The sequence below is a fragment of the Nesoenas mayeri genome (assembly GCF_963082525.1).
Source record: "Nesoenas mayeri genome assembly, chromosome: 20".
NCBI classification, from domain to species: domain Eukaryota; kingdom Metazoa; phylum Chordata; class Aves; order Columbiformes; family Columbidae; genus Nesoenas; species Nesoenas mayeri.
In genome coordinates this window covers 870252-895556 of record NC_137569.1, presented here as the reverse complement: position 1 = coordinate 895556, position 25305 = coordinate 870252, and the positions used below count along the sequence as shown (strand labels likewise).

Sequence of the window (25305 nt, the reverse complement as noted above, 5' to 3'; positions counted from 1 at the left end):
TCTGAAGGTAAAAATGTTTTTTTGACTCATTGCACCGAAGACGGAACAAGCGCCAAAAAGCGGCGTTTAACTCGGCTGTAAAGCTGAAAATTATTCTGGAAAACATATTGACTTGGGTCTTTTGCGAATTCAGAAGAATCCACATTTATCCTGACTGTTTAGCACTGTCATATAAGATACGCTGCTTGACAAATCAAACCATCATGAGGCCACTACCTTAGATAGAAAGAACCTTCAAAACCTATTGCAGGGAAACAGCGAAGAGTGTGGATGATCTGGGTACAGTTGTCTGCAATGCTTTTTAACGAATCACGAAAATAAAATCATGATTTATAACTCCACAAGTTAGTTAAGTGGTGGGAAGGCTAATTCGAAGTTTGCTTGGATCTGTTAGCTGAAGAAAGATCACTAACTTTAAGGAAGAAAAAAACAGCCCACAAATCCTTAATTTATCAATTATATCAGGTACTTACAGTTGTAGGAAGTTTCAGTATTTTTTCAATGGCATTAATCCTATTTTGCTCTAAATCAGCTGAGTTTTAACTTTAGTACCAGTAACAACAGACACCCAAGCATTTGACCTGTACTTTGTTAGCTCATTCCACTTCAACCCAGCAATTGCTGACAAGCCTACTCACCCCTGCCAGACATTTTTCCAGTGTATCCAAGATAATCAGCTGAGATAGATACAAATTCTTTTCAGCAGCTTCTCCAAATATTCTCTAGAAGCAGAAAGGATACGGATTCAGCTGAGACACAGAAATCTGACTTGTAATGCGTTGCAGTAATGTAGCAAAGTGGCTCTATAGGCCATGGCTCCTTTACTGCTCTGGTTTTGAGTTTAGAAATAAAGCCAGCAAAAAATAGACTAAAATGAGAATTAAAACCTTACAGCTGAAGAAATATCTTTGTCCAGTCTGCAATGCCAATGTAATAAGGAACAGTCAGCACAAAGACAGACCGGGGTACCCTGCAACCCCTCACCTGCATCAGACCTGCAACCCACTCCAAAATGGAGTTTGTACTATTTGAGAAACTATTTTGGTATCAATTACTGCTGACTCTTTTCCAATTACGCATTTCATTGCCAACATCTTCACAGAACTGATGTCACAACAAATCCATATCCACGGGTTTGTTAGAGTGTCGCAAAATTTAGCACAGACCGCAGAAGGAACACATGAGACCCTCCCCAAAGCCGCGGCGCTGCAGCCGGGGCGGGGGGCGCAAGGGCAGCGGGGGCTCGAGCTGGCACCCGTCCGGCGGCCACCAGCCCGGGCTGCTTCCAGCACCGCTGAGACGGCAACATAAAGCAGAAAACATTTAGCCAAAAATATCCCGGTACTCCTGCCCACGCACAGAACGCGCGGCGAGCCACGCGGAGGGAGCTGGGGACGAAAAGAAAAATACCAGGTGTGAAAGGGGAGCAACAATTTGACTAAATTTCAAGTGACTGTCTGCAGACTGGTTAATAAAAATAAATAACAGCCATTTGGAAAAATAACCGAACAATCCCAAATCGGAAAACTTACCATGTTATTAACATTTTTTAAGATGTTAGTGAGACCACTGATGACCAGGGAAAACTTGTACTTGGAAATGTTGATGAGACATTCCTTGTTGTGCTCCGTGCTGACCTTGGAGTGGGTGTTCTGCTGGCCAGCCTTTATGGGAAGCTGCAGACACAGACAGGCACGCTGAGCTTCCTACATTCAAAGTTACATCTCTGAGCATGCATTACAGTTTGTTGAGACACCAGGAACAACCTTGACAAACACTCTACAAGAGACAACTACAAACACGTCATTTCATTTGCTCTACATTCATCCTTCTATTAGTTATCTATATAACAAAATACTGATGTTCACCTGCTCCTTTTTCTGAACGGAAACTAAACCTCTGCTTTGCGATACATTTTCTACAAACCAAATGTCAAAGCAGTCAAAAGGAGCAGAAAAATGTGAGCAAGATAAAAGTTTTGAGAAGAAAAGTTTCTTTAATTCAAAAATTGCCTTGTTAAATACCAAAAATCTTCACAAGGCTAATACCCGCCCGAAAAAAAAAAGCATCTTGAGAGCAGAGAGGAGGTAAAATCACGGCAGGTGACAAAGCAGGTGAGCTGGAAGGTGGTTACAGAGGTTCCGTGTGTCCTCCGGCCTCAACGGGACAGGCCTGGCCAAGAGGCAGAACCCAGGCAAGGAGGAGCTGCCACGGAGACCCCCGGTCACTCGGGGGTCCCCACACACACGGTCCCCCCAGCCAGGCCCTGGGGCTCAGGGATCCCCCCCGCCAGGCCCCGGTCACTCAGGGGTCCCCACAACACACAGTCCCCCGATTTTTGACTAGAATTCTTGATAAATGTGTATTCTGAAAGACATCGAAAGCTCAAAGTAAATGCCATGATGTACTATTTTTGCATTAGAGAGGGTATCTTAAAAAATTGGAGACCAGTTAAAAGGATTCCAAGGAATTCCGATCGGCTTTCCAGCTGCGGAGTCACCCTACGGCCCGGCCCTGCGGGGCATCGCCCGCTGCTGCCAGCACACAACACCCCTGCCACCCAACGGTGCTGCCAGCACACACCCCTGCCAGCACACAGCCCTGGCACCCAACGGAGCTGCCCTTGGGGAGAGACCTCTGAAGGCCCATACTTAAAATCCTACATGAATTGTGTTAAAGAATCCCCAACTTGGAACATTTTCTCCCAACAGTTTTGACTGCACCGTTAAATGCAGTCTGCTGAACAATGACGGACCTCTTCCACACACGCTCCAGTTTTCATGCCCAAAATGTGATTTCCTCTCCATATAAACTGTGGTTTGGTTTGGGTTTTAATCATAGAATCATTTTGGTTGGAAGAGACCCTCAAGATCATAGAATCCATTGATAACCTAAATCTAGCACTAAACCATGACCCTGAGAGCCTCGCCACACGACGCTGGAAGTGTCAGCTCGTTTGGTGGCACAGGCAGGACCACAGTGGAAATCGGCTGGTTCTTCCTAAGAGAACAGTCGCCTCTTCATTCCGAGAATGCCCGAGGGGCAGGCGAGATGGCAGCGGGTCCCGGGGAGCGCCCCGCGCTGGGCCCTGGGCACCCTGAACACCCCGCGCTGGGCCCTGGGCACCCTGAACACCCCGCGCTGGGCCCTGGGGACCCCGGGCACCCCGCGCTGGGCCCTGGGGACCCCGGGCACCCCGCGCTGGGCCGGGAGCGGCGCAGGGCCCGTCCCTCGCGGGAAGGGCTGAGGCTTTGTGCCTGCACAACCTCCCACAGCAGCAAACGCCACAGGGCAACCAAGGTAATTTCCACTTCATTTTGTAATTCTCTTGCAAGTGTTCAGATTGTAACGCTTCAAAACTGTATGATGCATTTCAATGCTCCCATTTTTAAACTGGACAAAGCTGAACAAAAAACATTTGTGATTCAAGCTTTGTTTTCATTGTTAGATGTTATTTTTACAATTTTTCACCATTACTAGTGCTTTTTATTTGGATTTTCAAGTCTCCGTGCTGACAACAGCAGAAATCCTCAATACGACGGAGTGCCAGAACACTTCAGCAGCACCTCCCAAAGACACCGCGCCACAGATCCAGTTCTGCACGCTACAGAAACATCATCTTACACACTTTGGAGCTTCCTGCCACAACAGCCACTGCAACAAGGTCACCCAGAAGCAAAACTGCTTTTTATCCTGCCATTTAAAATAAGAAACTGTATAGAAGGGAAACATTAGCACTGCTAGTTTGCCTTGGTTTTTAATTTCTCTGCTATTTCCCTTGTGCACTCTGACATGCTGCAGCACTACGTGTCCCCGAGGGGAACGCAGTGCCAGCGCTGAGTGACCAAAAAGAGACCAACGAACTTCTACACAAATACCCATCAGCGCGAACGCTACAAGAAAAAAGGAAAAGAAAAAGATGATTAAGAAAATGGGTGCTCGCGATGTCTGCAGAAGTATTAGCGCCTGTTTCAGGGACCCTCTGGTTGATGCAACAAGGTACAACCTTTCGCTAATGATCACAGACCTTGACTGGAAGCCAACACGCTAACGGGCTTGAAGATACTCCACTCAATCAGTTGAGAAAGGCTAACATTAAGCCATGGATTTTTCTTTATCACCTGTAATTCATGGACACAAAGCTTAAACACCTCAATTTAGTAAAAGCTTGTATTTAATGTTCTTATTTTCAGAGGTGACAGAGCAAGTGGAAGAGCTTTCGGTGACCCGAGCCTTGTGCCTCAGATGCAGAAGAACACGAACACACCAGGTAGGACAAGCTCCCTGGCGCTGCTGGCAGAACCACACACACGTTTCTTTACAAACCGACCAGGATCTTCCTCCCAACTATAAACGCCCTGCATCACCTTCTAAAGGGGCCTCATTTAATCAAAGTGTCTCACAACTAAGCCTTCAGGAGAACACGGAACTCTGAAAGTATTTTATACTAGGTGCTCTAGAGAAAAAAGTTACCTAAAGCTGGCAATGTGAACAAACGTGTATTCCCCACACTGTGAACACAAACTGCTGTGTTAAAGAAGGATCATCAAATCATCTGGATGCTTTTCAGCAGCTCATTAATGGGCTCAGGTAACATCTGCTGTATTGGGCCATTCCTTTATCGGTTCTTCAGGACATCTGTGTGCAGTGTAGCACTTCATTTTGAAATACATTACACGCAGTTTTAGAAAAGCCAGAGCAAGGCTGCTTCAGGTTTGTCGGCGACAGACGAAGCAGCGCTGTGCTGGGCAGCGGTGATAAGCTCTGCCTCGAGCAGCTGTGGAAAAACGTCCCGTGTTCTGCGCAGTGTCGCCTCACCTGACAGCACAGGAACCATCTCCTTGGGCCGTACTGGGAAATACCGTAACATCTCTTGCTACTGCCACTGATTTCTTAATACGCCACGAAGAAAACACCAAGCTGGTACTTGCAGCCAGCGCTTCAGGTCTCGGATTCTGTACGGATTTCAAATGCTGGAGGAAGAATAAACTGGAGGAGGGAATATTTGCTTTCATTTAATGCCTTTTAATGAAAGTTAGAATGGAACATTCCTACTGGCTTTCAGTTTCTTAGTGAGAACAATCACATCTCAAACTGCAAATGGGGAGCCTAAACCATCATCCACATAATAAAGGGCTTCTTTCTTTAAAACATTTCATAATCACTTAAGTCACCAGAAGTTTATACAGGATTAATGCCTTTCATTATATCTGATAGTTTTAAACTGGACTAGATTTAAACGGTTTAGGCAGTAAGGCTTTTCTGACTATACTTACAACTATTTCACTGCTGTACCAGCCCTGCCAAGATTTCAGGTTGGAAGGCATTTAAACGCGCTAGGAAAACACAGGACCTAAACTTGTAAGTGAATATTTCCACAGGAAAAAAGAGGAGATTTTGTTTCACCAAGACCTGCTTACACCTCCAAGCACAGAGCGTTTCACCCGCCGCAGCGCAGCCAGGTTCCGCACCCGCCGCTGCCCGTCCGAAAACACACAGAACCAGCAGGACACCCCAGGTGGGCCGGCCCCGCGGGACCCGCGCACGCAGCCCTGCGCCGGGCACCGGCCACGAACCGCCAGCAAAGGCAGATTTTGGTTAAAGCGGCATTTCTAACAATGAACAAGAGTAGACTGCTTCGCAGTGATTTTGCCTGTTTTCAATACATATCAGCATTCTCTCCAAAACACACCAGCACCGCCGCAACCACCTGCGTCAGCTCAGTACTGCTTTAGGAAGTGTGAACTTGATGCTCAAATGAGCGGCCTGGAATGTAACAAGGAGATGAGTTAATAACCACCCAACTAATGACACAAATGCAAAGAGTTGCAAGCAGCACATAAACAGTCCACTGACGGACCAGGCAGCGAGCGGCGACGGTGCCACGGGAGCCTGGAGCCGGGTGCTCAACAACAGCCCCCTCTGCACCGGGCCCAGCACCGGCAGAGCAGGAGAGGCCCACGAAATGATGTATTAGAAGCAAAGAAACAAAACTGAGACCCCCAAGCTGAAATTGATCAATGAGAGAGAAAACTTCTCACAGAAAAGTAGAAATTGATGTCTCCTCCTTGCTTTACTGCTTCATCCACTTGATGATACAGTATTGAACTAAAAAATGCACTGGTTAAACAAAAATACTCAATAAACTCTTCCAAATGTTGTAAATAGCACCTATCACCCAAGCTACACTATGACCAGAACAGTCAATACCACAATTGACGTATCTCATCCCTGCAACTTCAGTATTTTTGCAGCCCCATAATCAGAACAGGTTTCTTCCCACCGGCAGGGGATCCCTCCCATACACCTTCTGTTATTATCCCGGAAAACGCATGGAAAAATAATTCTATTTAAAAAGTTAAAGTTCTTAACTCCTACCAGCTGTTGGCAAGCCCAGCTCCACACATACACAACAGAGCAAAGGACAAAGCCGAGGGCCTTTTAACACCACTACACAGAGCAGCATTTTCTCGCATTATTGGGAGCATAATCAGTACCATGCTTCTTCAGCTTATGGAAAAAATGATCTATGACTCAAGATAAGGGGGGGGAATAAGTTAACTATGCAAATACGCCTAAAATGTATTGGAAAAATCTGCATCATTTTAATGTTGAAAGACAAAGTCTTATATTTTCCTTTTTTAAACAAACTTCATTTCAAGCAGCTTTAATGTAAAAAGGAATAGTTTGTTTCTATTCAACCAGGCCATGGTCTTTCCCAAACATCACTGAGAGGGACATACGACTATGAGGCAGGTGAACAAAACTCAGTCTACAGAACCAGGTTAATGTTTTGATAGACACGACACCGAGCGGGTCCCAGAGCTGTGTCCTGTGTGCACAAAGGCCCCCGCCAGGAACGCACCTGGGAGCGGAACAGACCCCACGCACCCAGCTCGGCCCTGGGAGCGGAACGGACCCCACGCACCCAGCTCGGCCCTGGGAGCGGAACGGACCCCACGCACCCAGCTCGGCCCTGGGAGCGGAACGGACCCCACGCACCCAGCTCGGCCCTGGGAGCGGAACGGACCCCACGCACCCAGCTCGGCCCTGGGAGCGGAACGGACCCCACGCACCCAGCTCGGCCCTGGGAGCGGAACGGACCCCACGCACCGAGCCCAGTCCCGCTGAGACACTCACACCACCCAACCCCAGCAAGCGGTTTCTGCACGTGGACCAGTGAAACACAAAGTCAAAGGCCAACAAATCCCTCCTCCTTCCATTCAGAAAACTCATCTCCAAACTCCTTTTATAAAGGGAAGCAAATATCAGTCACTATAACATGACTGGCTAAAAATGTCTCTTCGCCCCACAGCACCGTGCCCCAGTGATGTGGATGAGGTTCCACACTGACATCCACCGTTACGGCACGGGGAGCAGGGCAGGATGGACCGAGCAGTTCCACGCAGTCCTCACACTCACTCCTGAGGCTTCACCTCCTTTCTGGTGAACGCGATGATGTAAAGTGAGTAAGTAAATTTCACAGGAATGTCTAGGAAAAGCAAACACACTTTTGGGAGAGGCGGGGAGCACAGGCACACCACCCCGCTCCCTGCGCAGCAGACCCACCGCCCCGAGCGGGCGGGCGCAGGGCGGCCCCGGCACCCACAGGAGCGCGGGGCAGCGGCGGCGCGGCTAGAGCGGCCACCGGCCCGGCGGGCAGCAGCGGCCCCGCCCCGGCCTGCCCAGCACCGCGGCCCTGGAGCCGCCGCCGGCCGGGGCTGAGCGGCCCCGCCGGGCCGGGCAATGCGGCCCAGCAGCCGCGGCCCCGGCGCGGCCAGAGGCGGGCGGCAGCGCTCCCCCCGCCGCCCGGGGCGGCCTCCCCCGCCCGGCCCGCCCCGCGCCGCCGCCGGCCCCGGCCCCACCGCCGGCTGCCCCCGCTACCTGCTCATCGAAGCGGTTCACCACGGCCTGCACCCACTCCACCGGCTTGTGCGCCGCCATGTCCCCCGCCGGCCCGGCCAGGGAGGGGGGCGGATCCCCGCAGGGCGGGCGGCAGGAGAGGCGCCGGCAGAGGGAGCGGCTCCGTATCCCTGGCGCGCCCCGGGGCCCTCAGCTGCCCGCAGCCATCAGCGCGCAGGGCCCGCCATGACACCACACCGGAAGGGAGCGCGGCCGCCCCCGCCCGCCGAGCGCAGCGCCGCGCCCGCCGCGCCAGGGGGAGCGCCGACACACCAGCGGCGGCGCCGGGGACGCAGCGCGCCTGCGCGGCCGGGGGCGGGGCCACGCCGCGCCTGCGCTGCCTGCCCCGCCCGCGCCGCGTCTGCGTCTGCGCCGCCAGGGGCATGGCGGGAGGCGGGGCCTTTGCGCGTGCGCCGTCGGCGGGGCGGGGCGCGAGGGGCGGAGCCTGAGGGGTGGGGCCTGGGGGGCGGGGCTTGGCGTTGCCCGCGGGTTCCGCGGAGCGCCGCGACGGTGCGGACAGAACCCATGCAATAGCTGCTGACAGAACCCATGTAATAGCTGCGGACTGAGCCCATGCAATAGCTGCGGACTGAACCCATGCAATAGCTGCGGACTGAACCCATGCAATAGCTGCGGACTGAACCCATGCAATAGCTGCGGACTGAAGCCATGCAATAGCTGCGGACTGAAGCCATGCAATAGCTGCGGGCTGAGCCCGTGCAATAGCTGCAGACTGAGCCCATGCAATAGCTGCGGGCTGAGCCCATGCAATAGCTGCGGGCTGAACCCAGGCAATAGCTGCAGGCTGAGCCCATGCAATAGCTGCGGGCTGAACCCATGCAATAGCTGCGGGCTGAGCCCATGCAATAGCTGCGGACTGAACCCATGCAATAGCTGCGGGCTGAGCCCATGCAATAGCTGCAGACTGAGCCCATGCAATAGCTGCGGGCTGAGCCCATGCAATAGCTGCGGGCTGAACCCAGGCAATAGCTGCAGGCTGAGCCCATGCAATAGCTGCGGGCTGAACCCATGCAATAGCTGCGGGCTGAGCCCATGCAATAGCTGCGGACTGAACCCATGCAATAGCTGCGGGCTGAGCCCATGCAATAGCTGCGGACTGAACCCATGCAATAGCTGCGGACTGAACCCATGCAATAGCTGCGGACTGAAGCCACGCAATAGCTGTGGACTGAAGCCATGCAATAGCTGCGGTAACTCCTGAGGTTTTGTGCTACCTGCAGGGCCGGTGCCACACACCGACTGGAAGGTAGAGCTGTATTTTACCTTTTGAATTAAAAAAAAGTTCTTTAATAAATTAGTTTAATAAATGAGTTTATTGAATGGCTTCTGCTACATCTGGAGGCTTCTCCGCAGAGATCCAGCAGTAACTGAAAACACACAACATATTGCGCACAAAGTGTCCCCAGCACCCCGGCAGCGCTTCGGTCTGTGACTCAGCAGCAGGATCCGCGATCACTAACACCCGTTTCCTTGGGGAACGTCCATTTGTTTTCCACGCGGGTGGACAGGAGCACAAACCCGCGTCCTTTCCCGCAGAGTCACGGGAAAATTCCGGCAATTTAAACAAAGATGCAACCCGAGGAAAGAGCTGAGCACAGGATTTGAAGCTGACAAATGCGCAGGGAAGAAGTGCAGAAGAAAAGGGACTTTGTTACTGCACCGGGCAGGGGCCCTGGCCCGGGCACCCTCGTGTTCCCAGAACACGTTGTTCTTACCAGCAATAGCAACATGAAATCTATTCTGCAGTGTATATTCCGTCCCTGTAAATAACAAACACTGCAAGTCCTGCAATTCGGATTTACACTATGAACAACTCCCTTTCACCCTAGCAACAAACTCAGGAACTCGCTTCTCAGCAAATATTTTAAGAGGCACATGTCTTATAAAACCATGAAAATAAATTGCAAATATTTTATTTAAGAAAAAACAACTAAGCGGTTGAAGAATAAATAGGAGGTTTCTGTCCGTACCACTTGTGGTACCTTTCAGGAAATGCAAAAAGCATTCTGATTTATACAAACTGCAAAGACTAATGTTGGGCTGTTAAGTGCACTGAATTTTGTATTATCCATTTGCTGTGGTGCAGAGGCTATTGATCCCTCTGCATTAGAGCGCATTACAAGGGGCAGCGTGAATGTGCTTCGGAAAGATTTTTAAAGCTAAATGTTGTCTAAAGTCCTAGAAAAGACTTCTAGTGCATCCGTTGTACGTACTCGTACTACATGATATGTGGCTGTATGTGGTTAATTACCAAACTCTCAGCTGAGCTGGGTGGCGAATGGCGCGGGTCCCTGAACCCCCGCGTCTGTGCACACAGCGTGCGGCCGCCCGGGCCCAGCGCAGCGTCGTGTGTGTCACAGCCGCTCAGAACACCCCTTGTTCTCCCCAGCGCTGCCCTCGCACCAGAACCGTCACTGAGCTCTGGAGAGCAGGATGGGCCGGGTCCGTCCTCCGGGCTCTGCCGCGCGGCGTCTGAGCCAGAGCCCGCGGGAGCAGGCGCTTCACTGCGCTCAGCACCCACAGCTGCTCGTGTTCCCCAGCACCTCACTGCTCGTGTTCCCCAGCACCTCACTGCTCGTGTTCCCCAGCACCCCACTGCTCGTGTTCCCCAGCACCTCACTGCTCGTGTTCCCCAGCACCCCACTGCTCGTGTTCCCCAGCACCTCACTGCTCGTGTTCCCCAGCACCCCACTGCTCGTGTTCCCCAGCACCTCACTGCTCGTGTTCCCCAGCACCCCACTGCTCGTGTTCCCCAGCACCTCACTGCTCGTGTTCCCCAGCATCTCACTGCTCGTGTTCCCCAGCACCTCACTGCTCGTGTTCCCCAGCACCTCACTGCTCGTGCACCCCCCGGTCTGAATCAGAGCCCCCAGCGCAGTGACCCCGCACCCCCGGTCTGGGTCAGGGCCCCCAGCGCAGTGACCCCGCACCCCCGGTCTGGGTCAGGGCCCCCAGTGCAGTGACCCCGCACCCCCGGTCTGGGTCAGAGCCCCCAGCGCAGTGACCCCGCACCCCCGGCGCGCAGGGGATGCTGCTCCGGCAGCTTCGCCCATTAGAGGGCAGGAGAGGCCACCAAAATCCCTCACATTTGCACTCTTCGTGTTAATAACTAGAGGGGAAAACAGCCCGTGCTTCTTTCTGTCCGATAAATGAGCGGTGGTTTTGTATTCTTTGCATTCTTGCCATCTCGCTGACTCACCTGTAACAGGCTGGATACATTTCAAAATGTGAAGAAGCTTTTTCTAATAGATGAAGCCACGGATTCTCTTTTGTGTTCTCTGCCTCCCAGCTCCTCCCGGGCTGCAATCGATCTGTCAAACATGAGCAGAGCAAAGCAAATGATCCGACTAGATCAACAGTCATCACTGAATGGAGGACTATACTTCGGAGAAATTAGAGATTTTATACTAAATATTCACACAGGAACTTTATCCTGGAAAGTCTAATCAGCAAAGGATAATTACAACAGTAGCGCATTGTTTCACACAATCAACTTCTAAATGCAAATATTTCTGTTCCAGTAGAAATCTCATTTGGATGCAAAACACCAGGAGTTTAATCCGTGATATTTGATCTGATACAAAGAAACGGTCCGTTCTCCATGTCACTGAAGCTCGGGCGTCCTACGGGAGCGGAATGAGCGGGGGCTTCTGCAGCGGCGGCTCCGCCAGGGAAGGGAGAGACAAGGTCCCACCTGCGAAGCACATGAGCTTCCCCCACCTTAATCCGCTAACGGAACTGCACTGGAAATGTTCTGCCCTGTTAGACCGGCAGAATCACAGACTTCATCCTTTCCTTCCATATACATAAATAGGTGCACTGGTGTACAATTCTGTTTCTGTTCTGAAAAGCAAAAATCCCATGCAGTCCTGTGCACTTGCGCAGCCGCGCGGCTGTATCTTCATGAGAACCGGCACTGGCACATTGATCTAATTAAAATTTAAAAAATACACCCTTTCTTGACACAGCCATGGTGGCACAACCTTCAAGTCTAGACCAAAAGGCACTGATTGAGCTGTCTCGTGAGACAGGAGGCTTTATCACACCAGCATGGAAGAGATCCTAATTGCAGTTTAAAGATTAGGAGCCGCACAGGAAGAAATCGGGCATGAGCAGGTGTCCGCGTGGCGGTTCGTCGCCTCACAGCGGAGCTGTGCACCCTGCAGCCTTCAAAACGCCAGTGACCAGCGCCCTGGCAGAGCCCTCGAGGAGCCAGCGCGGCGGGCCCCTATAGGGATAGGTCCCAGCACATACATCTCACTCCCCCGTCACCAGAATGACATCTGACAAAAAGTTATGCTCCCCTCAAACCCTGCTGAGCTTTGGTGGGAGCCTATCGCTACTGTCAAGGCTTATTTATTAGGCATTTTCTGTACAATCTGTGACTTCAAGAGAGATATAACTAGGTAGGCCATGCCTTTCATTTTTCCTATTAAACTCAATTTCCTTTTCTATAAATTGAATTTACAGACATTGTTAGGAAGAGAAGCTCACCCTCCTGATTCCACATCCTGTGCTTCGGCCACAAGGCCTTGTGTCCTCTCTGATTTGAATGAGCCAATTAGAAAAATGGTTCTAAGCCTGGTTATAATGAGAGACTTGGTGTCTTGCGCCATTGTAAATAATCAGATGTAATTACAGAGCAGAGAGAGGGAATTGAAGCCAAAGGAATACAAAACAGCTCGGGAACACTTTGCACTGCACCGTGGAGAAGAAAGCATTTCAGCTGGCCCACAGAGGGGGAAAGGCTTCGAACGAAAGCACTGAACCCCAGCCTCCGTCTGCCCATTCCAGTGCAGCCACTGGCCACAAAAGCGCTGGATTCACCGCACACACTGAGCCATCTGCTCTGTTCATTATACCCACAGATGTGCTCCAAAAACTATAAAATCCCAAAGAGACTGAAAGAATTCAGAGAAAAAAATTACTGTAGCCTGTGTCTGACATTCCATCTGTGCAACGTTTCCAGAGCGTGCTCTTCTAGCAGACCTTGACACGTTAACCCTTAGGCACCTGATGTCCATCAATTTATGACCATCTACAGAAAGCTAATTCTAATTTTCATGGTAAGCAACAGTGAATAAGCTACACACAGCTCCCAGTGCTTTTGAAAATACCTTTTTGTTTGAGTCAGGCCTTTGTTACTGGTCAATAATCCATCCTTCTTTACATTTTTTCCTCTTAAGCACGATGATGGCGCATGCTGAGCGCCAGGCACCTTCCCCTCACCGCCCCTACCAGCCCATTAAAGCTCATTAGAGCCCCAGCTCGTTGCGGCCCCAGGGGACGCTGACGGCACCTTCTCTCTCACATCTCTGCTGCTCACGTTATCTTCGCTGTGGTCCCTTTTCTCTTCAATCCTCTTTGCCCTCTCTTTCTTCCATTCGGTGTTTTCCTCTCACCTCTTTTGCCACCACAGACTCCTGCTGAACTTTCTACATCCCGAGGAGGCGACTCAGAACAAACAGGAGCTCGTGAATTATTAACAGCGTAGACTATAAATAGCGTAATTTTTAATGACAGCCGAAGCACCAAGCTGCATGGGCTATTGCACAGATCCGCTTCCAGGTTCAAGACCCCAGTGTTGTAAAGGCTGAACAACAGTGTAACTGCTGGAAATCGTCACTGTTTGAAGGTGCATTAAATTAAACGATATTCCTCTGTTATACAAAGACCAGACTAATGAGCTCATAATCTCCTCTGGCCCTCAAATCTATTACATTTATGAGAAGAAAGGAAACTAAGGAAGAAACACCATACAGACTTAAAGAATAATAAATTGCCAAGTACTTCGCTTCTTTAAAAAAAAATAAATAGCAAGGAAGCCAGCAACGTGGTAACACGTCTGCAAATCCGCGTAACTCAGTGTGGGTCCCCGCAAACAGCACCCAGTGCCGGAGGCTCAGACCCGCAGCAGGAATCCTGCACAGTGAGTCAGCTCAGCGAGGAGACGTTCGAACATTCCCAACTCGTGAGTAACTCCAGAGCAGCATTTCGCAATATTCGCTGCTACAAATCTGCCTGGTTATAAGAAGCTGTTGAGGGATTAAGTGAAGATAGTGCTGAGGGCTTTTCCATCTGCAGGCAGCAGAGATGGACGGAGCAGGAACAGGACTGTGACAAATTAGTGCTACAACGTGCTAAGAGAGTTTATACAAACCAGCATTAATCCATGCTAGTGTTTGGACCACCAAGGGTATTCAGAACTTCTTTCTGCTCTTTGGCATTGTCTCACTACATGGTTTAAAGAATGCTTCACTGGCCTTGCTTACATAAGGGGATTTCTGGACGTTGCTGCAGCTGAACAGCCAACGCATACAGCTATTCCAGCGCCTCTGCCAGCCAGGCCACTGCTTTCGAATGAAATTGTAGTTATTATCTGTAGTTAATTATCCTGCTATGTGCTTTTCTGAAGTCCAAAGAGAGAGCAAGGAAGAGTCATCTGGTCAGGAAGAGGGGCAGAACTTAGATATGCAAAAGGAGAAAGAAAGAGGAAGGGGATAGGAGAACACACAGACGTTAATACAAAATCACACAGAGAATGAGGTGGCCAAAGGGTCTCTTTCTCCAAGTTGTTTATGGACAAGTCCATTAACTTCAACAGTAAATCCAAAACTTTATCATAACATGGGCTGCTGGATTTAGATGCTGAACTATACATGTTTAGGAAGAAACATCAGAGAGTAGGAAACTCCCAAGAGTTTTCCAGCCCCTGGTTAGAGAAGATGAAATCAAGCGCACACGTCAGCGTCCTACGCACGTTCCACAACAGTCATGTAAGCCTTCACGTACCTTCTGCTTTACGTGTTGTCTTGTAGGCCCATGGATGTCACAACCTGGATTAAAAGATAATGGAGACGACCTCTAACTCACTGCGGCGGGAGGGCCAACTGCTGCTGGCTGGGCACTCAGGCAACGCAAGAACGTTTCTTATCCCATTCGAGGTCTCTGCAGTTTATCGACACAACCTCATCAGCACATCCTCACACCAGCAGCTATAAAAGCCTTTTAATTGCCATATTGGGGGAGTCACTATGGTTCTTCTCTGTACTTCTAACCCCATGTTTAGGGAGCCAGGTCGCTGCAGATTTAGCCCCTTAGCACGGTTAAAGTGGGACTCGTCTTTTGGTACAGATGGGATTGGCAGGTGCTGCTGACGCGCAGCCTGGGCCCCGCGCTGCACCGCGCTGCACCGCGCTGCACCGCGCTGCACCGCGCTGCACCGCGCTGCACCGCGCTGCACCGCGCTGCACCGCGCTGCCTGCACACAGCACGGCACGGCCACCCAGAGCTCATTTCACAGCCCGCGTTCACTTATCCGCCCGTGTCTCTGAGCCTCTCTAGGAACACAGCGCTTTGCTCCCCGGGGCAGGGGGGACCCAGCGTGCGGGAGCCGGGGGTGCCCGGCCGGACGCGGCAGCGCCGGCTGTGAACGGGGCGTGCGGGTCGGGGACGAGGCCACGGGACGAGCATCACACGAAGGCCGAGAGCGCGGCGGGGCGGAGGAAGGGAACGGGCGGAGGAAGGGAACGGCCGGAGCAAGGGAACGGCCGCAGGAAGGGAACGGGCGGAGGAAGGGAACGGGCGGAGGAAGGGCCGGGAGCAGCCGGGCTCCCGCGGAGCGCGGCCCCGCCAGGCGCGGGAGGAGCGAGGGAAGGCGGCGCGTCCCGCCCGCCCCTCAGCCCGCGCTACACCCCGCGCCGCCATTTTGTGCCAGTCCCTGCGTCTCCGGGCAGCGGCGGTCGCTCGGCTCCTGTCAGCTCCAGCCGGTCCGAAGGGCGGCCCCGTCGATGGCCAGCTTTCCCCCGACTGTCAACGAGAAGCTCATCGGTGAGGGGCGGGCGCGGCGGGGGAGCGGGGCGGGGGCAGGGGGCTCGGTTCCGCCGGCCCGGAGCGGGGCCGGTTCGGCGGGGCGGGAGCGGCGGGGCCGGACGCGGGTGCCGGACGCGGGTGCCCCCCGTGCCCGCCGTGCCCGCCCCGGGCCGGGCTGCGCGCGCGGAGCAGCCCGGGGAGCCCCGGCCAGCCCGCCCCGGTGCCCCGGCCGGAGAGGCCCCGCGGCTGCCGCTGCCATTAATGGGCAGAATCCCCTGAAACTGCATTTGGGTGTCAAGTGCTCTCACATTTTTATTTGAAAGTAAAAAAAACAAACCCTACAACATCTTATTTGCTAAACAGTAAGTTATTAGGTCAAGCTGGAGCATAGTTCTACTGCTGTCTCTAGAGCTATAGTTAGAATAATTTAATATCTGGTTTCAGTACATTTTTAATTTATTTGAGTTCTGCCTCTGATCTCAAGATACTATATTACATGCCACCGGACATTTTAACCCTAAGCTGTTTCTCTTTACGCAAATCTTTTGTAGCTGAGCTGTCTTTTATCAGTTATATGATGACAATAAGACCCCTTCCCCAGTTACTTTAAATGTCAGGAAATAGAAGCAAAACAGTTAACATAAGGCCTGGTTCGTTGTAACGCTGTACGGCGTGCCGTGTTTCACGTGGGCTGGCTCCGTTCTGTTCCCAGCGCGGCCCCGCACGGTAGGAGAGCTCCTGGCCCCCACTGCTCCTTTCGACAAGAAGTGTGGACGTGAGAACTGGACTGTGGCGTTCGCCCCCGATGGATCGTACTTCGCGTGGTCTCAAGGGCATCGCATAGTGAAGCTGGTCCCCTGGGCTCAGTGCCTCAATCACTTGTAAGAGAAAACCATGTGCATTTGAATTCACCTGAAAAACTTACGGGTTTCAAAAGAGGAGATAACTTTTAATAGATTAAAATGCATGAACTGGCTTTTTAGGCTTTGATGTCTTTGGGAAAAATCTAATTTTACAAAGTAGCAGCTGTTGTTTTATTCCTTCTTCCGTGGCCAGTGAGAGAAACAACTATATTGCAGCCTCCCATGGGGTATGGAGGAGTGATTTAATAATTGGTTCAGATGCTCTGAAATACGGGGAAGTTAGAATGAAAAGGAAATGTAGAGACTGGGGCAGATCTGGACTTGTACATTTCCTGTCAGAAAGCGGTTTCGTTTTACGTTTTAGGATTGAATTTAGGCGAACCTCTCTCCTTATCATTCCCTTTAGAACGCAGGTGAAGTTCCAGAGACACGTTTTGGTTTCCCACACAAGTTGCATTTTGATGAAGTTGCTCACCAGCACTTGCACCCGTGTCGCTGGTTACACTTCCCCTCCCAGCAAATCCCGCCTCCTCCTCATGCTCCCTCCTCCTCCTCCTCCTCCTGGCTGAGGTGACTGGTTGTCACGCCGGCCTCGGGACCTCTTCCCGCTGCTCCGCACCTGTACGTGAATTGCAGGAACTTCCACGACATTTAGCACAGTCTCTAAAAATGTAGTTTTTCTCAGTGGGTTAATATATTGCTCTCTACAGTGGTAAAAACATCTACAAAAGTATTAGTGGTGTTGCATAAGAAGGTTCCCAGGTGCTAATAATTTTTGAAAGTTATACGAAAAAGCTGGGTTTATAATTGGAAAGTAAAAATGCTTAATTACGGGCCTCCAAAGTGTACATGAGGGCAACTCACACATGTCGTTACATCTCAAAGACCTTTTTGTTCCGTCTGTTTTCCAGGAGACTTTATGCTGTTCTTTTGGGTTGTTTGTTTTCCAGCTTGCTGCACGGCACAAAGAATGTTGCAAATTCTGTCAGTACAAGACTTCCAAGGCAGAACAGTGATGGGGCGCAGAAGAACAAGCCGTGTGAGCATATCATAGACTGCGGTGACATTGTGTGGAGCCTGGCGTTCGGGTCCTCGGTGCCCGAGAAGCAGAGCCGCTGTGTCAATATAGAATGGCACCGCTTCAAATTTGGGCAAGACCAGCTGCTGCTCGCAACAGGCCTGAACAACGGGCGCATCAAGATATGGGATGCGTACACAGGTAGGAGCTGGGAGCGGAACCAGCACCTCGCTGGTACTTGGAACATCATTCATACACTGAATAAATTGCTTACAGAATTTTGATGGGGAATCGAGCCTCAAATACAAATGAAATAATCTAAAGAAAGAGCATGAACTGCAACTAGAAACGTTCAAATACTGCTGGAGGAAGGAACAGAGGCAGGTCGTGCTTTGAGATTTAAGTGGGGGAAGATGAAGCCTTGTTGCTGCAAAATGGCTAAGTGTGCGATTCGCTTTGCCTATATTGGTTGTTTACTCTCCAGTCTTCTACTGGACTGTAGCTTTAATAGACTTTCAAACAAAGGAAACTTCAAAAACACGAAGTTGCTCGCTGTTCTTGAGTATGGGGAGGGATTATGCTCATGAGGGCCTTTGTGTTTTGTTTGTTGAGTAAATAATTGTTCAGCTGATAAGAGACTGATCTGGAATGAGGGGATGTCCGTGTATCTGCAGCACAGCTGGGCCGGGAGAGAACTCAGCTTTCAAAAAGTGCAGCTAATGACTAGTGAATAATTTGTCATTACCATATCAATTTAAGCTCAGCGCAGAGATGTCTATCAAGAGACAAGTCCTGCCTTATTTCTAAGGCACGTGCTTTTAGTGTACAGATTTACTAGATTTTCAGGAAACTGCCTCTTGATACAGAAAGCATTTGATCTGAATAAAAGTACCATCCTTCATTTTAAATTGTGGTGTATTTGTGTCACAGGAAAACTCCTCCTTAACCTGATGGACCATACCGAAGTTGTTAGAGATTTAACCTTTGCCCCAGATGGCAGCTTGATTTTAGTGTCTGCGTCCAGAGACAAAACACTGCGCGTGTGGGACCTGAAAGATGACGGTACGCATGGCACCTGCTCTGGTGCACACCACGAACAGGCACTTCCTCTCCTTTTTTATTGCTATAAAGTAGTTTAGGTCAGGATCTCTTAAAAAATAATTCCTTTCTCTTAGTCACTTTACATGCTCTCTTGAAATCCACTACCTACTCGTACCCTAAAGGTATAAGCTGGTATCAGGTTAAGTTAAAAAGAGCGCATGAAGTGACATTTTTGAACAGGGACATACGGTTTAATGGCTGTGACAGAATTTTTAATTCTGCGGAGAATGACTCTGCACGATGTTGTCTGGAAAAATCATATCACATTTTATAAAGGAAGAACTAATTTGGAAAAGCTTTTCAATTTGAACTTGTAATATTTCATCAGTTCTTAAAGGAATGTCTTTGTTTTTAGGAAACATGATGAAGGTGTTGAGAGGACATCAGAACTGGGTGTACGGTTGCGCATTCTCTCCAGACTCTTCTGTCCTCTGTTCCGTTGGAGCCAGTAAAGCAGTATGTGTCAGAGTTCCTGTTCGTTACAGCTGCTGGATTGTGTGCATAATCATTTTAAATCTGAGTAACATTAAGCTTGTGCTCGGTGTAATGAACTTCTAATGTTTGATGATGACGTAAAAGTGCATGAAATTAAACTAGCAGATGGTGCGTTGAGACACTGATTTATGAATGGAACTTGCACTGCTTTTAGTTGAGGAAACTGTGAGTGTTCTTGAGAAAGAGTTCCACGCATCTGCACGTGTTCATAGTGTAAATCCAAACAAGTCTAAAGCTTCCAGTATTAGAAGTTACTTGGATTAATGCATAGAACTATTTTGTTATTGATTTTATCCTTTCTATTTCCTGCTCACTGAAAGGGACTTTTCAAAGTCTGAGCCAGTCATGGTGTCCCCCACTGAGCAAAAACCTTTCTGCGTGTTTTCTAATACAAATGGCACTCGTGTCTAAGAGATCTAGACGAAGAACAGCACGCGGGTTTTGTTTTATCCGTATTCTCATGCCCTGCTAGAGAACTGAAAGCAGTGCAGGTAAAGCACGGATGCCATGAGCTGCTCTTCCTGACACTGCAGCACTAGGGGGATTCAGTCCAGTCCCTGGGCTCTGGAGGTGGCTGAATGAGGCCCAGTAATGCTGAGTAAAAGCACAATCCATCACTGGCCACTGCTTTAGATCCGAGGCTGTTCCAATGCATTTTGTACCTGAAATGTGCAGTGCAGGCTGATAGAGAACAGCTGAGGTCTGGGTTGTGTCTTTTCTGTAACTAGAGCAGATGTAGATGTGTACATTGATGTCTTGAGGCTGTGTGTTTTCCATAAGCTTCTTGCTTTCCCTGTCCCAGGTGGTGGCAGCAATATTGGTGTGATTGAGGTTAAGCTGGCACCCCCGTGGTGTTAGCGGGGCAGAGAGTGGCATCTCCGGCTACCGCGCTGGGGCCGACCTTTGCCGTAGGACCGAGTACCCTTGCATTGGGCTGCAGGGTGTCCTGTACGTACGCAGGTGCTGGTTGATGTCCACTTTCAGCTTTCTTTCTGTCTTTTTTTTTCTTTTTCTTTTTTTTTTTTTTAAATAATTTTCGCAGCAGTGAAATGCACTGACTCCTAAAACTTAACTGTTTGGTTTTATGGACTGTTGGGGTCCCCTTAGAGAAACTGGGCAGCACGTTTATAACCAGTTGTAAAGTGGTTCGGCTCTAGGACATACGTGAGGCACCGAGGCCGTGTTTGCCTTGGTCAAACACATAAATGTATCCAAGACGTCAGTATTTAATCTGTGCAGTAAAACGGGGCCGGGGGAAAAAATCAAGGACCCTAATGAGCTCTGTTAGGGACAAACCTTATGCTGAAGCCTTAGATTTGCTATAAAACTATGCTGTAGTGCAAGGATCGCACCTATTAAGTAATTCTGCACAGTCTTTGTTTTGATTATATATAATGTACATGCATGTAAAATCCCAGAATACTATAATCTTTTAGCGATTTTTATAATACTATATGCAATTAGCTGGGTAAATTGTAATGTTAATGTCTTTTTCACTGTTTACTTGATTTAAAATGCATAAATTGTGTCTGATAATGTGGTTAGACTTCCCTGTTGTTTTGCCAGAGACATAACTTTTGGCTGTGAAAATTCCTTGTGCTTGCAGTATCTGTTTCTCTTCCTAGGCTGACGTTGGTGATCCAAGCCAATTGTAAACAAGTGATCTTAAACTCAAAGGGATGCCACTGGAGTAACAATATGTTAACCTTACGTTCTCTGTCTGTATATTTCTTCAAATTTTGGTAGTTACTGAAAAGAGGCGACTGTAGACTTTAACCCTATTTATTTCTGCATATTTTATTAAAATAGTTCTGTAATATGTGAACTTCAGTAAGCTACATGGTTAAATTGTGTTGCCTTTATCTTATATTTTGGCTTATTTTGTTAATAACATTTAACAAACTTGAGTTAGAACTTGCATGTCTGCTTCAATTATTTTTTTTAAAATTGATTTTAATCTGAGTACGACACTGAGCATATTTCTTAATTGTAGTAATTCATAATGCCTGATTTTAATATAATCCTAAATAAGACTAGCAGCTATACTTTAAAAAGAAAAAGTAAGTGCTTCATTGCACGCTGAGCAGAGCTATAACATTAGCTTCTTTAATTGCAGGTTTTTCTTTGGGATATGGATAAATACTCCATGATTCGGAAACTCGAAGGACATCACAATGATGTTGTAGCTTGTGAGTTTTCTCCTGATGGAGCTTTACTGGCTACTGCATCTTATGATACTCGAGTCTATGTCTGGGATCCACATACTGGAGTTATTCTTATGGAATTTGGGTAAGTAAAGCAGGCAAAACGGGAAAGCGGGAGAGCGGTGGAGATTATTTTCTATCTGAGAAAGCATTGAAAGCGCTGCTATTTTAATGTGCATTCATGCAAGCATCTCCAAAGCTGAAGTGCTCAGGACTACAAGAAAGTAGCTGTAGTTCGGTTGCCGCTCCCACGGCATCGCTGCATGCTCGGTGAGCGGTTCTCGCTCAGCTGTGCTAGTGGTGGCCGCAGGAAAGGCTGCGCAGCTGCCAGCGTGTGCAGCGACCGCATCTCTGTCTGCAGGCACCTGTTCCCCGCCCCGACTCCCATCTTCGCTGGAGGTGCCAACGACCGCTGGGTCCGGTCCGTGTCCTTCAGTCACGATGGGCTGCACATCGCCAGCCTGGCTGACGACAAGTGAGTACGAGCACAGGCTTGCTGGGCAACTCTCCTTCCATGGACGGGAACTGAATACCAACTCAGCTTTTCTGTTTTAGCTGACAAATTACTTCTGCTGGTCTTCCCTTTTCAGAATGGTAAGATTCTGGAGAATTGATGAAGAATATCCTGTCCAAGTTGCACCTCTGAACAACGGGCTCTGCTGTACCTTTTCTACTGATGGCAGTGTTCTAGCTGCAGGGCAAGTATACGGCTTGTTGGCTTGTTTTCCTAAAACGTTAAGGCAACCCAAAAGGTTGAAAACGGTGACTAAGTGTTCTAAAAGTCTTCAGCTGTGATTTGCAATTAGATGGTTTTACTTTGGGTACTATTTGTTTAAATATGCCTGGAATAGCAGGAAAATCAAGAAGCTGATAAACTGATTTCTTATCTTTGAGAATAAATAAAAGACAGACCCACTAACATGTGGGTTGGAAAGAGACCATTAGATAAGCGAGGGCGGTTGTGTGCAGGGTGTTCGCTCCGTAGCTGGCAGGTCTGCTCCAGCCTGTTCACACACAGTCAGCAGTTCTCCCTGCGCTGCTGCAGCCTGAGGGCAGAGCCCGGGGTGGGCAGAGCCGAGCAGCAGGCAGAGCCGAGCACGTTCCCATCACCGGCAGCGGCTGGGGGTGCCTGGGCTAAGCTGACATCAGCCCGGTGGGGTCATTCTCATGGGGATCTGTGTTTTCTGTGTGCAGGACACAGGATGGCAGCGTGTTCTTTTGGGCAACTCCAAGACAAGTTTCCAGCCTCCAGCACCTGTGTCGCATGGCAATTCGAAGAGTGATGCCCACCAGCCAAGTCAAGAACTTGCCCATCCCATCCAAAGTGGTGGAGTTCCTTTGTTACCAGATCTGAATTGAAAACCAGCCAACCCAACACAACTGGCAGTGGCCCAGCTGCTGACACCGGCTGAACACATGCAAGAGTTCTCAAACTGTACAGCCTCTAAGCTTAAAACTCTACAGGTTTTCAAGAGCTATTTAAAGCGATAACCTAAATACTACTTTGTCAAAATGCCTGACAGGTAAATTTGTAATATTTATAGAAAACACGGTAGAAGTATTCCTGGTGTTCTCAATTTTCTAAAGTATAACTGTGAAAACATGTACATATATAGACTTAAGCTGCTACATGTTATCAGTGTACCTTTAAAAACTGCTTTTATGATTTGTAATGTGTATCATGTATATATTGCTTTGGTAGAGCCGTCAGATGCGTCTGTGCTGTGAGGTGGAAGGATAGCTGTTACTGTGGGACACTGAGCGAGAAACAGTGTTGGCTTAAGGAAGCTGAACTGCTCTGTATGGACGTACATCGGTTGGGGTTCAGGAAACTGATGCGCAGATGAGAATTCCTGCGAGTTTATTCCACAGAGAGGTTCGGTTGGTGTTTCAGGCAGCGTGTGCTGTAGGGAAGCGGGTTAGGGTGAGGGCCGCAGCGGATCTGATGCAAACCAGAACGGTCAGCTAAGGGAAGGCTCGAGTTCATAGCAGCAAACCAGGTGAATTTCAGTATTGGGCAGCGTTAAAGAACTATTTCCTTACATTTCTAAAAATCTAACTACTGTATTATTGCCTGATACTTTGTCTGTAATGAGAGAAATTTACAGACTCAGTTTATTATTCTTTAACCCTATAATATCTCTTTGGGGTTGATTATTGGTTAATGGCCAAAGATAAGCAAAATACTTGGTTTTGCCTTCTGTTATTTATCTGTACCTGCAGATATAAAGAATGTATGCATTGCATAAAATGCCTGATTATATATATATTTTTTGTTGAATTTTTTTTATTAAAAACTTGTATAAAAACTTCTGATACCGCATCTGGTGATTCAGCGACACTTTGTGTGTGCAGCCGCCCTAGTGCGACTGTGCTGCTGCAGGACTCAGTGCCGTTGTCCTGTTCAGGGCACAGCACACGAATCTTGGGGACACTGACTGTGGGGAGCTCCAGCAAGATCTTCAGACCCCGTAGGCAGACAGAGGGCACAAGTCTCTGAGATGCGAGTGTTCCCTGCGCGAGCAGAGTGTAAGACGTGAGCGGTGGGAGCTGCGGTGGCCGCAGCCGGTAACAGCGCGTACCCTGACTGCAGTGCTTTGCTCCATCTGCAGAGCACTGTTTTGTAAGCCCCCTTGTCATAGCAAGTATTACATAATTTGGGGGATGGAGCAGGTAGGGATTTTGCAACTTGCAAACAGCAGACCCACATTCTTTTCCTGCCAGGGCCAGCAGCTGGTTACACATTAACCGCGCTCCCGGTGGGCGACGGGCACGGGACGGGCGCGCAGCACGGAGCCGCTGCTCGGGGTCAGCAGGACTGCGGCGGGGCCAAGGCCGGGGGCTGAACCATCACGGCCCGATCCAGACATGTCCAGGCAGTTAAACGTGTCTGGTGATTATGACACACGGCATTACAACCTTTTTAAACTCCTTCTGCATTGACACAAACTCGCCACGTGGCAAATCCCGGACTGAAATCAGTGGGGAAGGAAGATGCACAACTGTCAAAAATGGGACATTCCACTCAACCCTGTTTGATCAAGTAATGCATCTTAATCCCTTCCTACCTTCCACCAGCTACACCACTATGTAAAATAAATACAAGGAAAGAAATTATTTCATTCTCAGGCACGCCTTTAGCATTTTAAGAGCTCAGAATGCCTTGGAACTGCAAAGGCACTTTTCCTCCAGCAACGTGGTCTCCCTGCAGGTGTGTTTTCTGATCCTGTCCTTCGGTCCTCGGGTGAACTACAAAAAGTCTGAGAAGGCAGAAAGAATTCAGAGTACGGCTGAAACAACTACAAATAGCCCTGCTGCTCCCTGTCTATCGCTGCAGCGTTGTCAAGGGGCAAAACCTGCATGTCAGCTTCACTGACAGAGAAGTAATGTGGCATTTCAGTCTATTTTCAGTTTAACTTATTTTATTTACACATAAACAAAAGCAGAGAGACAACTGGCAAGAGCCAGCAAGCGATCTCCAGGGAGCGCGGCCCAGACCCCCAGGACGCCTGTCCAGGAAGATCTCCCTGAGCGCTGTTCCCAAACACCATCAGCCAGCTTTCCTCTCTCCAGGGAGCACTACAGAACAAGGGACCGGACCCGCTCGGGAGGTAAAACCCGGCTTGCCAGGAAACGGTGCACACCTGGCCTAGCTAAAACAGCTCACAAAGAAGAAACCGAGCCAAGCAGCACCTTGGTGTTGCTGTGCTGTTCTGCTGGGCTGAGCACAACTGGGCTTAGATCTGTTCACAGCCATCTAGAAACACATTCTGCATGACGAGTACTTCTGTGCTGAGTGCAGTTAACATCTACAAGCCCTCTCACGCCCTGTTGCGCAGCGCGCTCCGCTCCAGCAGCGAGGCAGAGCTGGCTCTGCAGCACGCGACCA

General features: G+C 49.6%; 2 protein-coding genes across 2 annotated transcripts in view; one reads left to right on the top strand and one right to left on the bottom strand.

Annotated features, from left to right (window-relative positions):
- The window catches only part of NF1 (neurofibromin 1), a 68855-nt gene extending 60756 nt beyond the window's left edge, over positions 1 to 8099 (bottom strand). The window contains exons 1-3 of the mRNA XM_080356787.1: positions 7885 to 8099; positions 1533 to 1676; positions 639 to 722 (exon numbers count right to left, since the gene is read on the bottom strand). Coding sequence (XP_080212913.1) covers positions 639 to 722; positions 1533 to 1676; positions 7885 to 7944 — 288 coding nt within the window. The 5' untranslated portion in view covers positions 7945 to 8099. The remainder of the gene's footprint in view (positions 1 to 638; positions 723 to 1532; positions 1677 to 7884) is intronic.
- Positions 8100 to 15468: 7369 nt separating this feature from the next.
- WSB1 (WD repeat and SOCS box containing 1) lies at positions 15469 to 23739 on the top strand. The gene is made up of 9 exons (XM_080357111.1): positions 15469 to 15753; positions 16448 to 16616; positions 17549 to 17817; positions 18547 to 18678; positions 19073 to 19173; positions 21329 to 21501; positions 21778 to 21891; positions 22007 to 22114; positions 22611 to 23739. The coding sequence occupies exons 1-9, from the start codon at positions 15714 to 15716 to the stop codon at positions 22768 to 22770; spliced, it is 1266 nt and encodes a 421-aa protein (XP_080213237.1). The 5' UTR covers positions 15469 to 15713; the 3' UTR covers positions 22771 to 23739.
- The last annotated feature ends 1566 nt before the right edge of the window (positions 23740 to 25305 follow it).

Excerpts from the sequence above, each read along its gene's own strand:
- WSB1 (XM_080357111.1), top strand. The coding sequence starts at position 15,714 with ATGGCCAGCTTTCCCCCGACTGTCAACGAGAAGCTCATCG. Across the intron at positions 18,679-19,072 it reads GTGGGACCTGAAAGATGACG|GAAACATGATGAAGGTGTTG; the intron begins GTACGCATGGCA and ends CTTTGTTTTTAG. Across the intron at positions 21,502-21,777 it reads GTTATTCTTATGGAATTTGG|GCACCTGTTCCCCGCCCCGA; the intron begins GTAAGTAAAGCA and ends CTCTGTCTGCAG.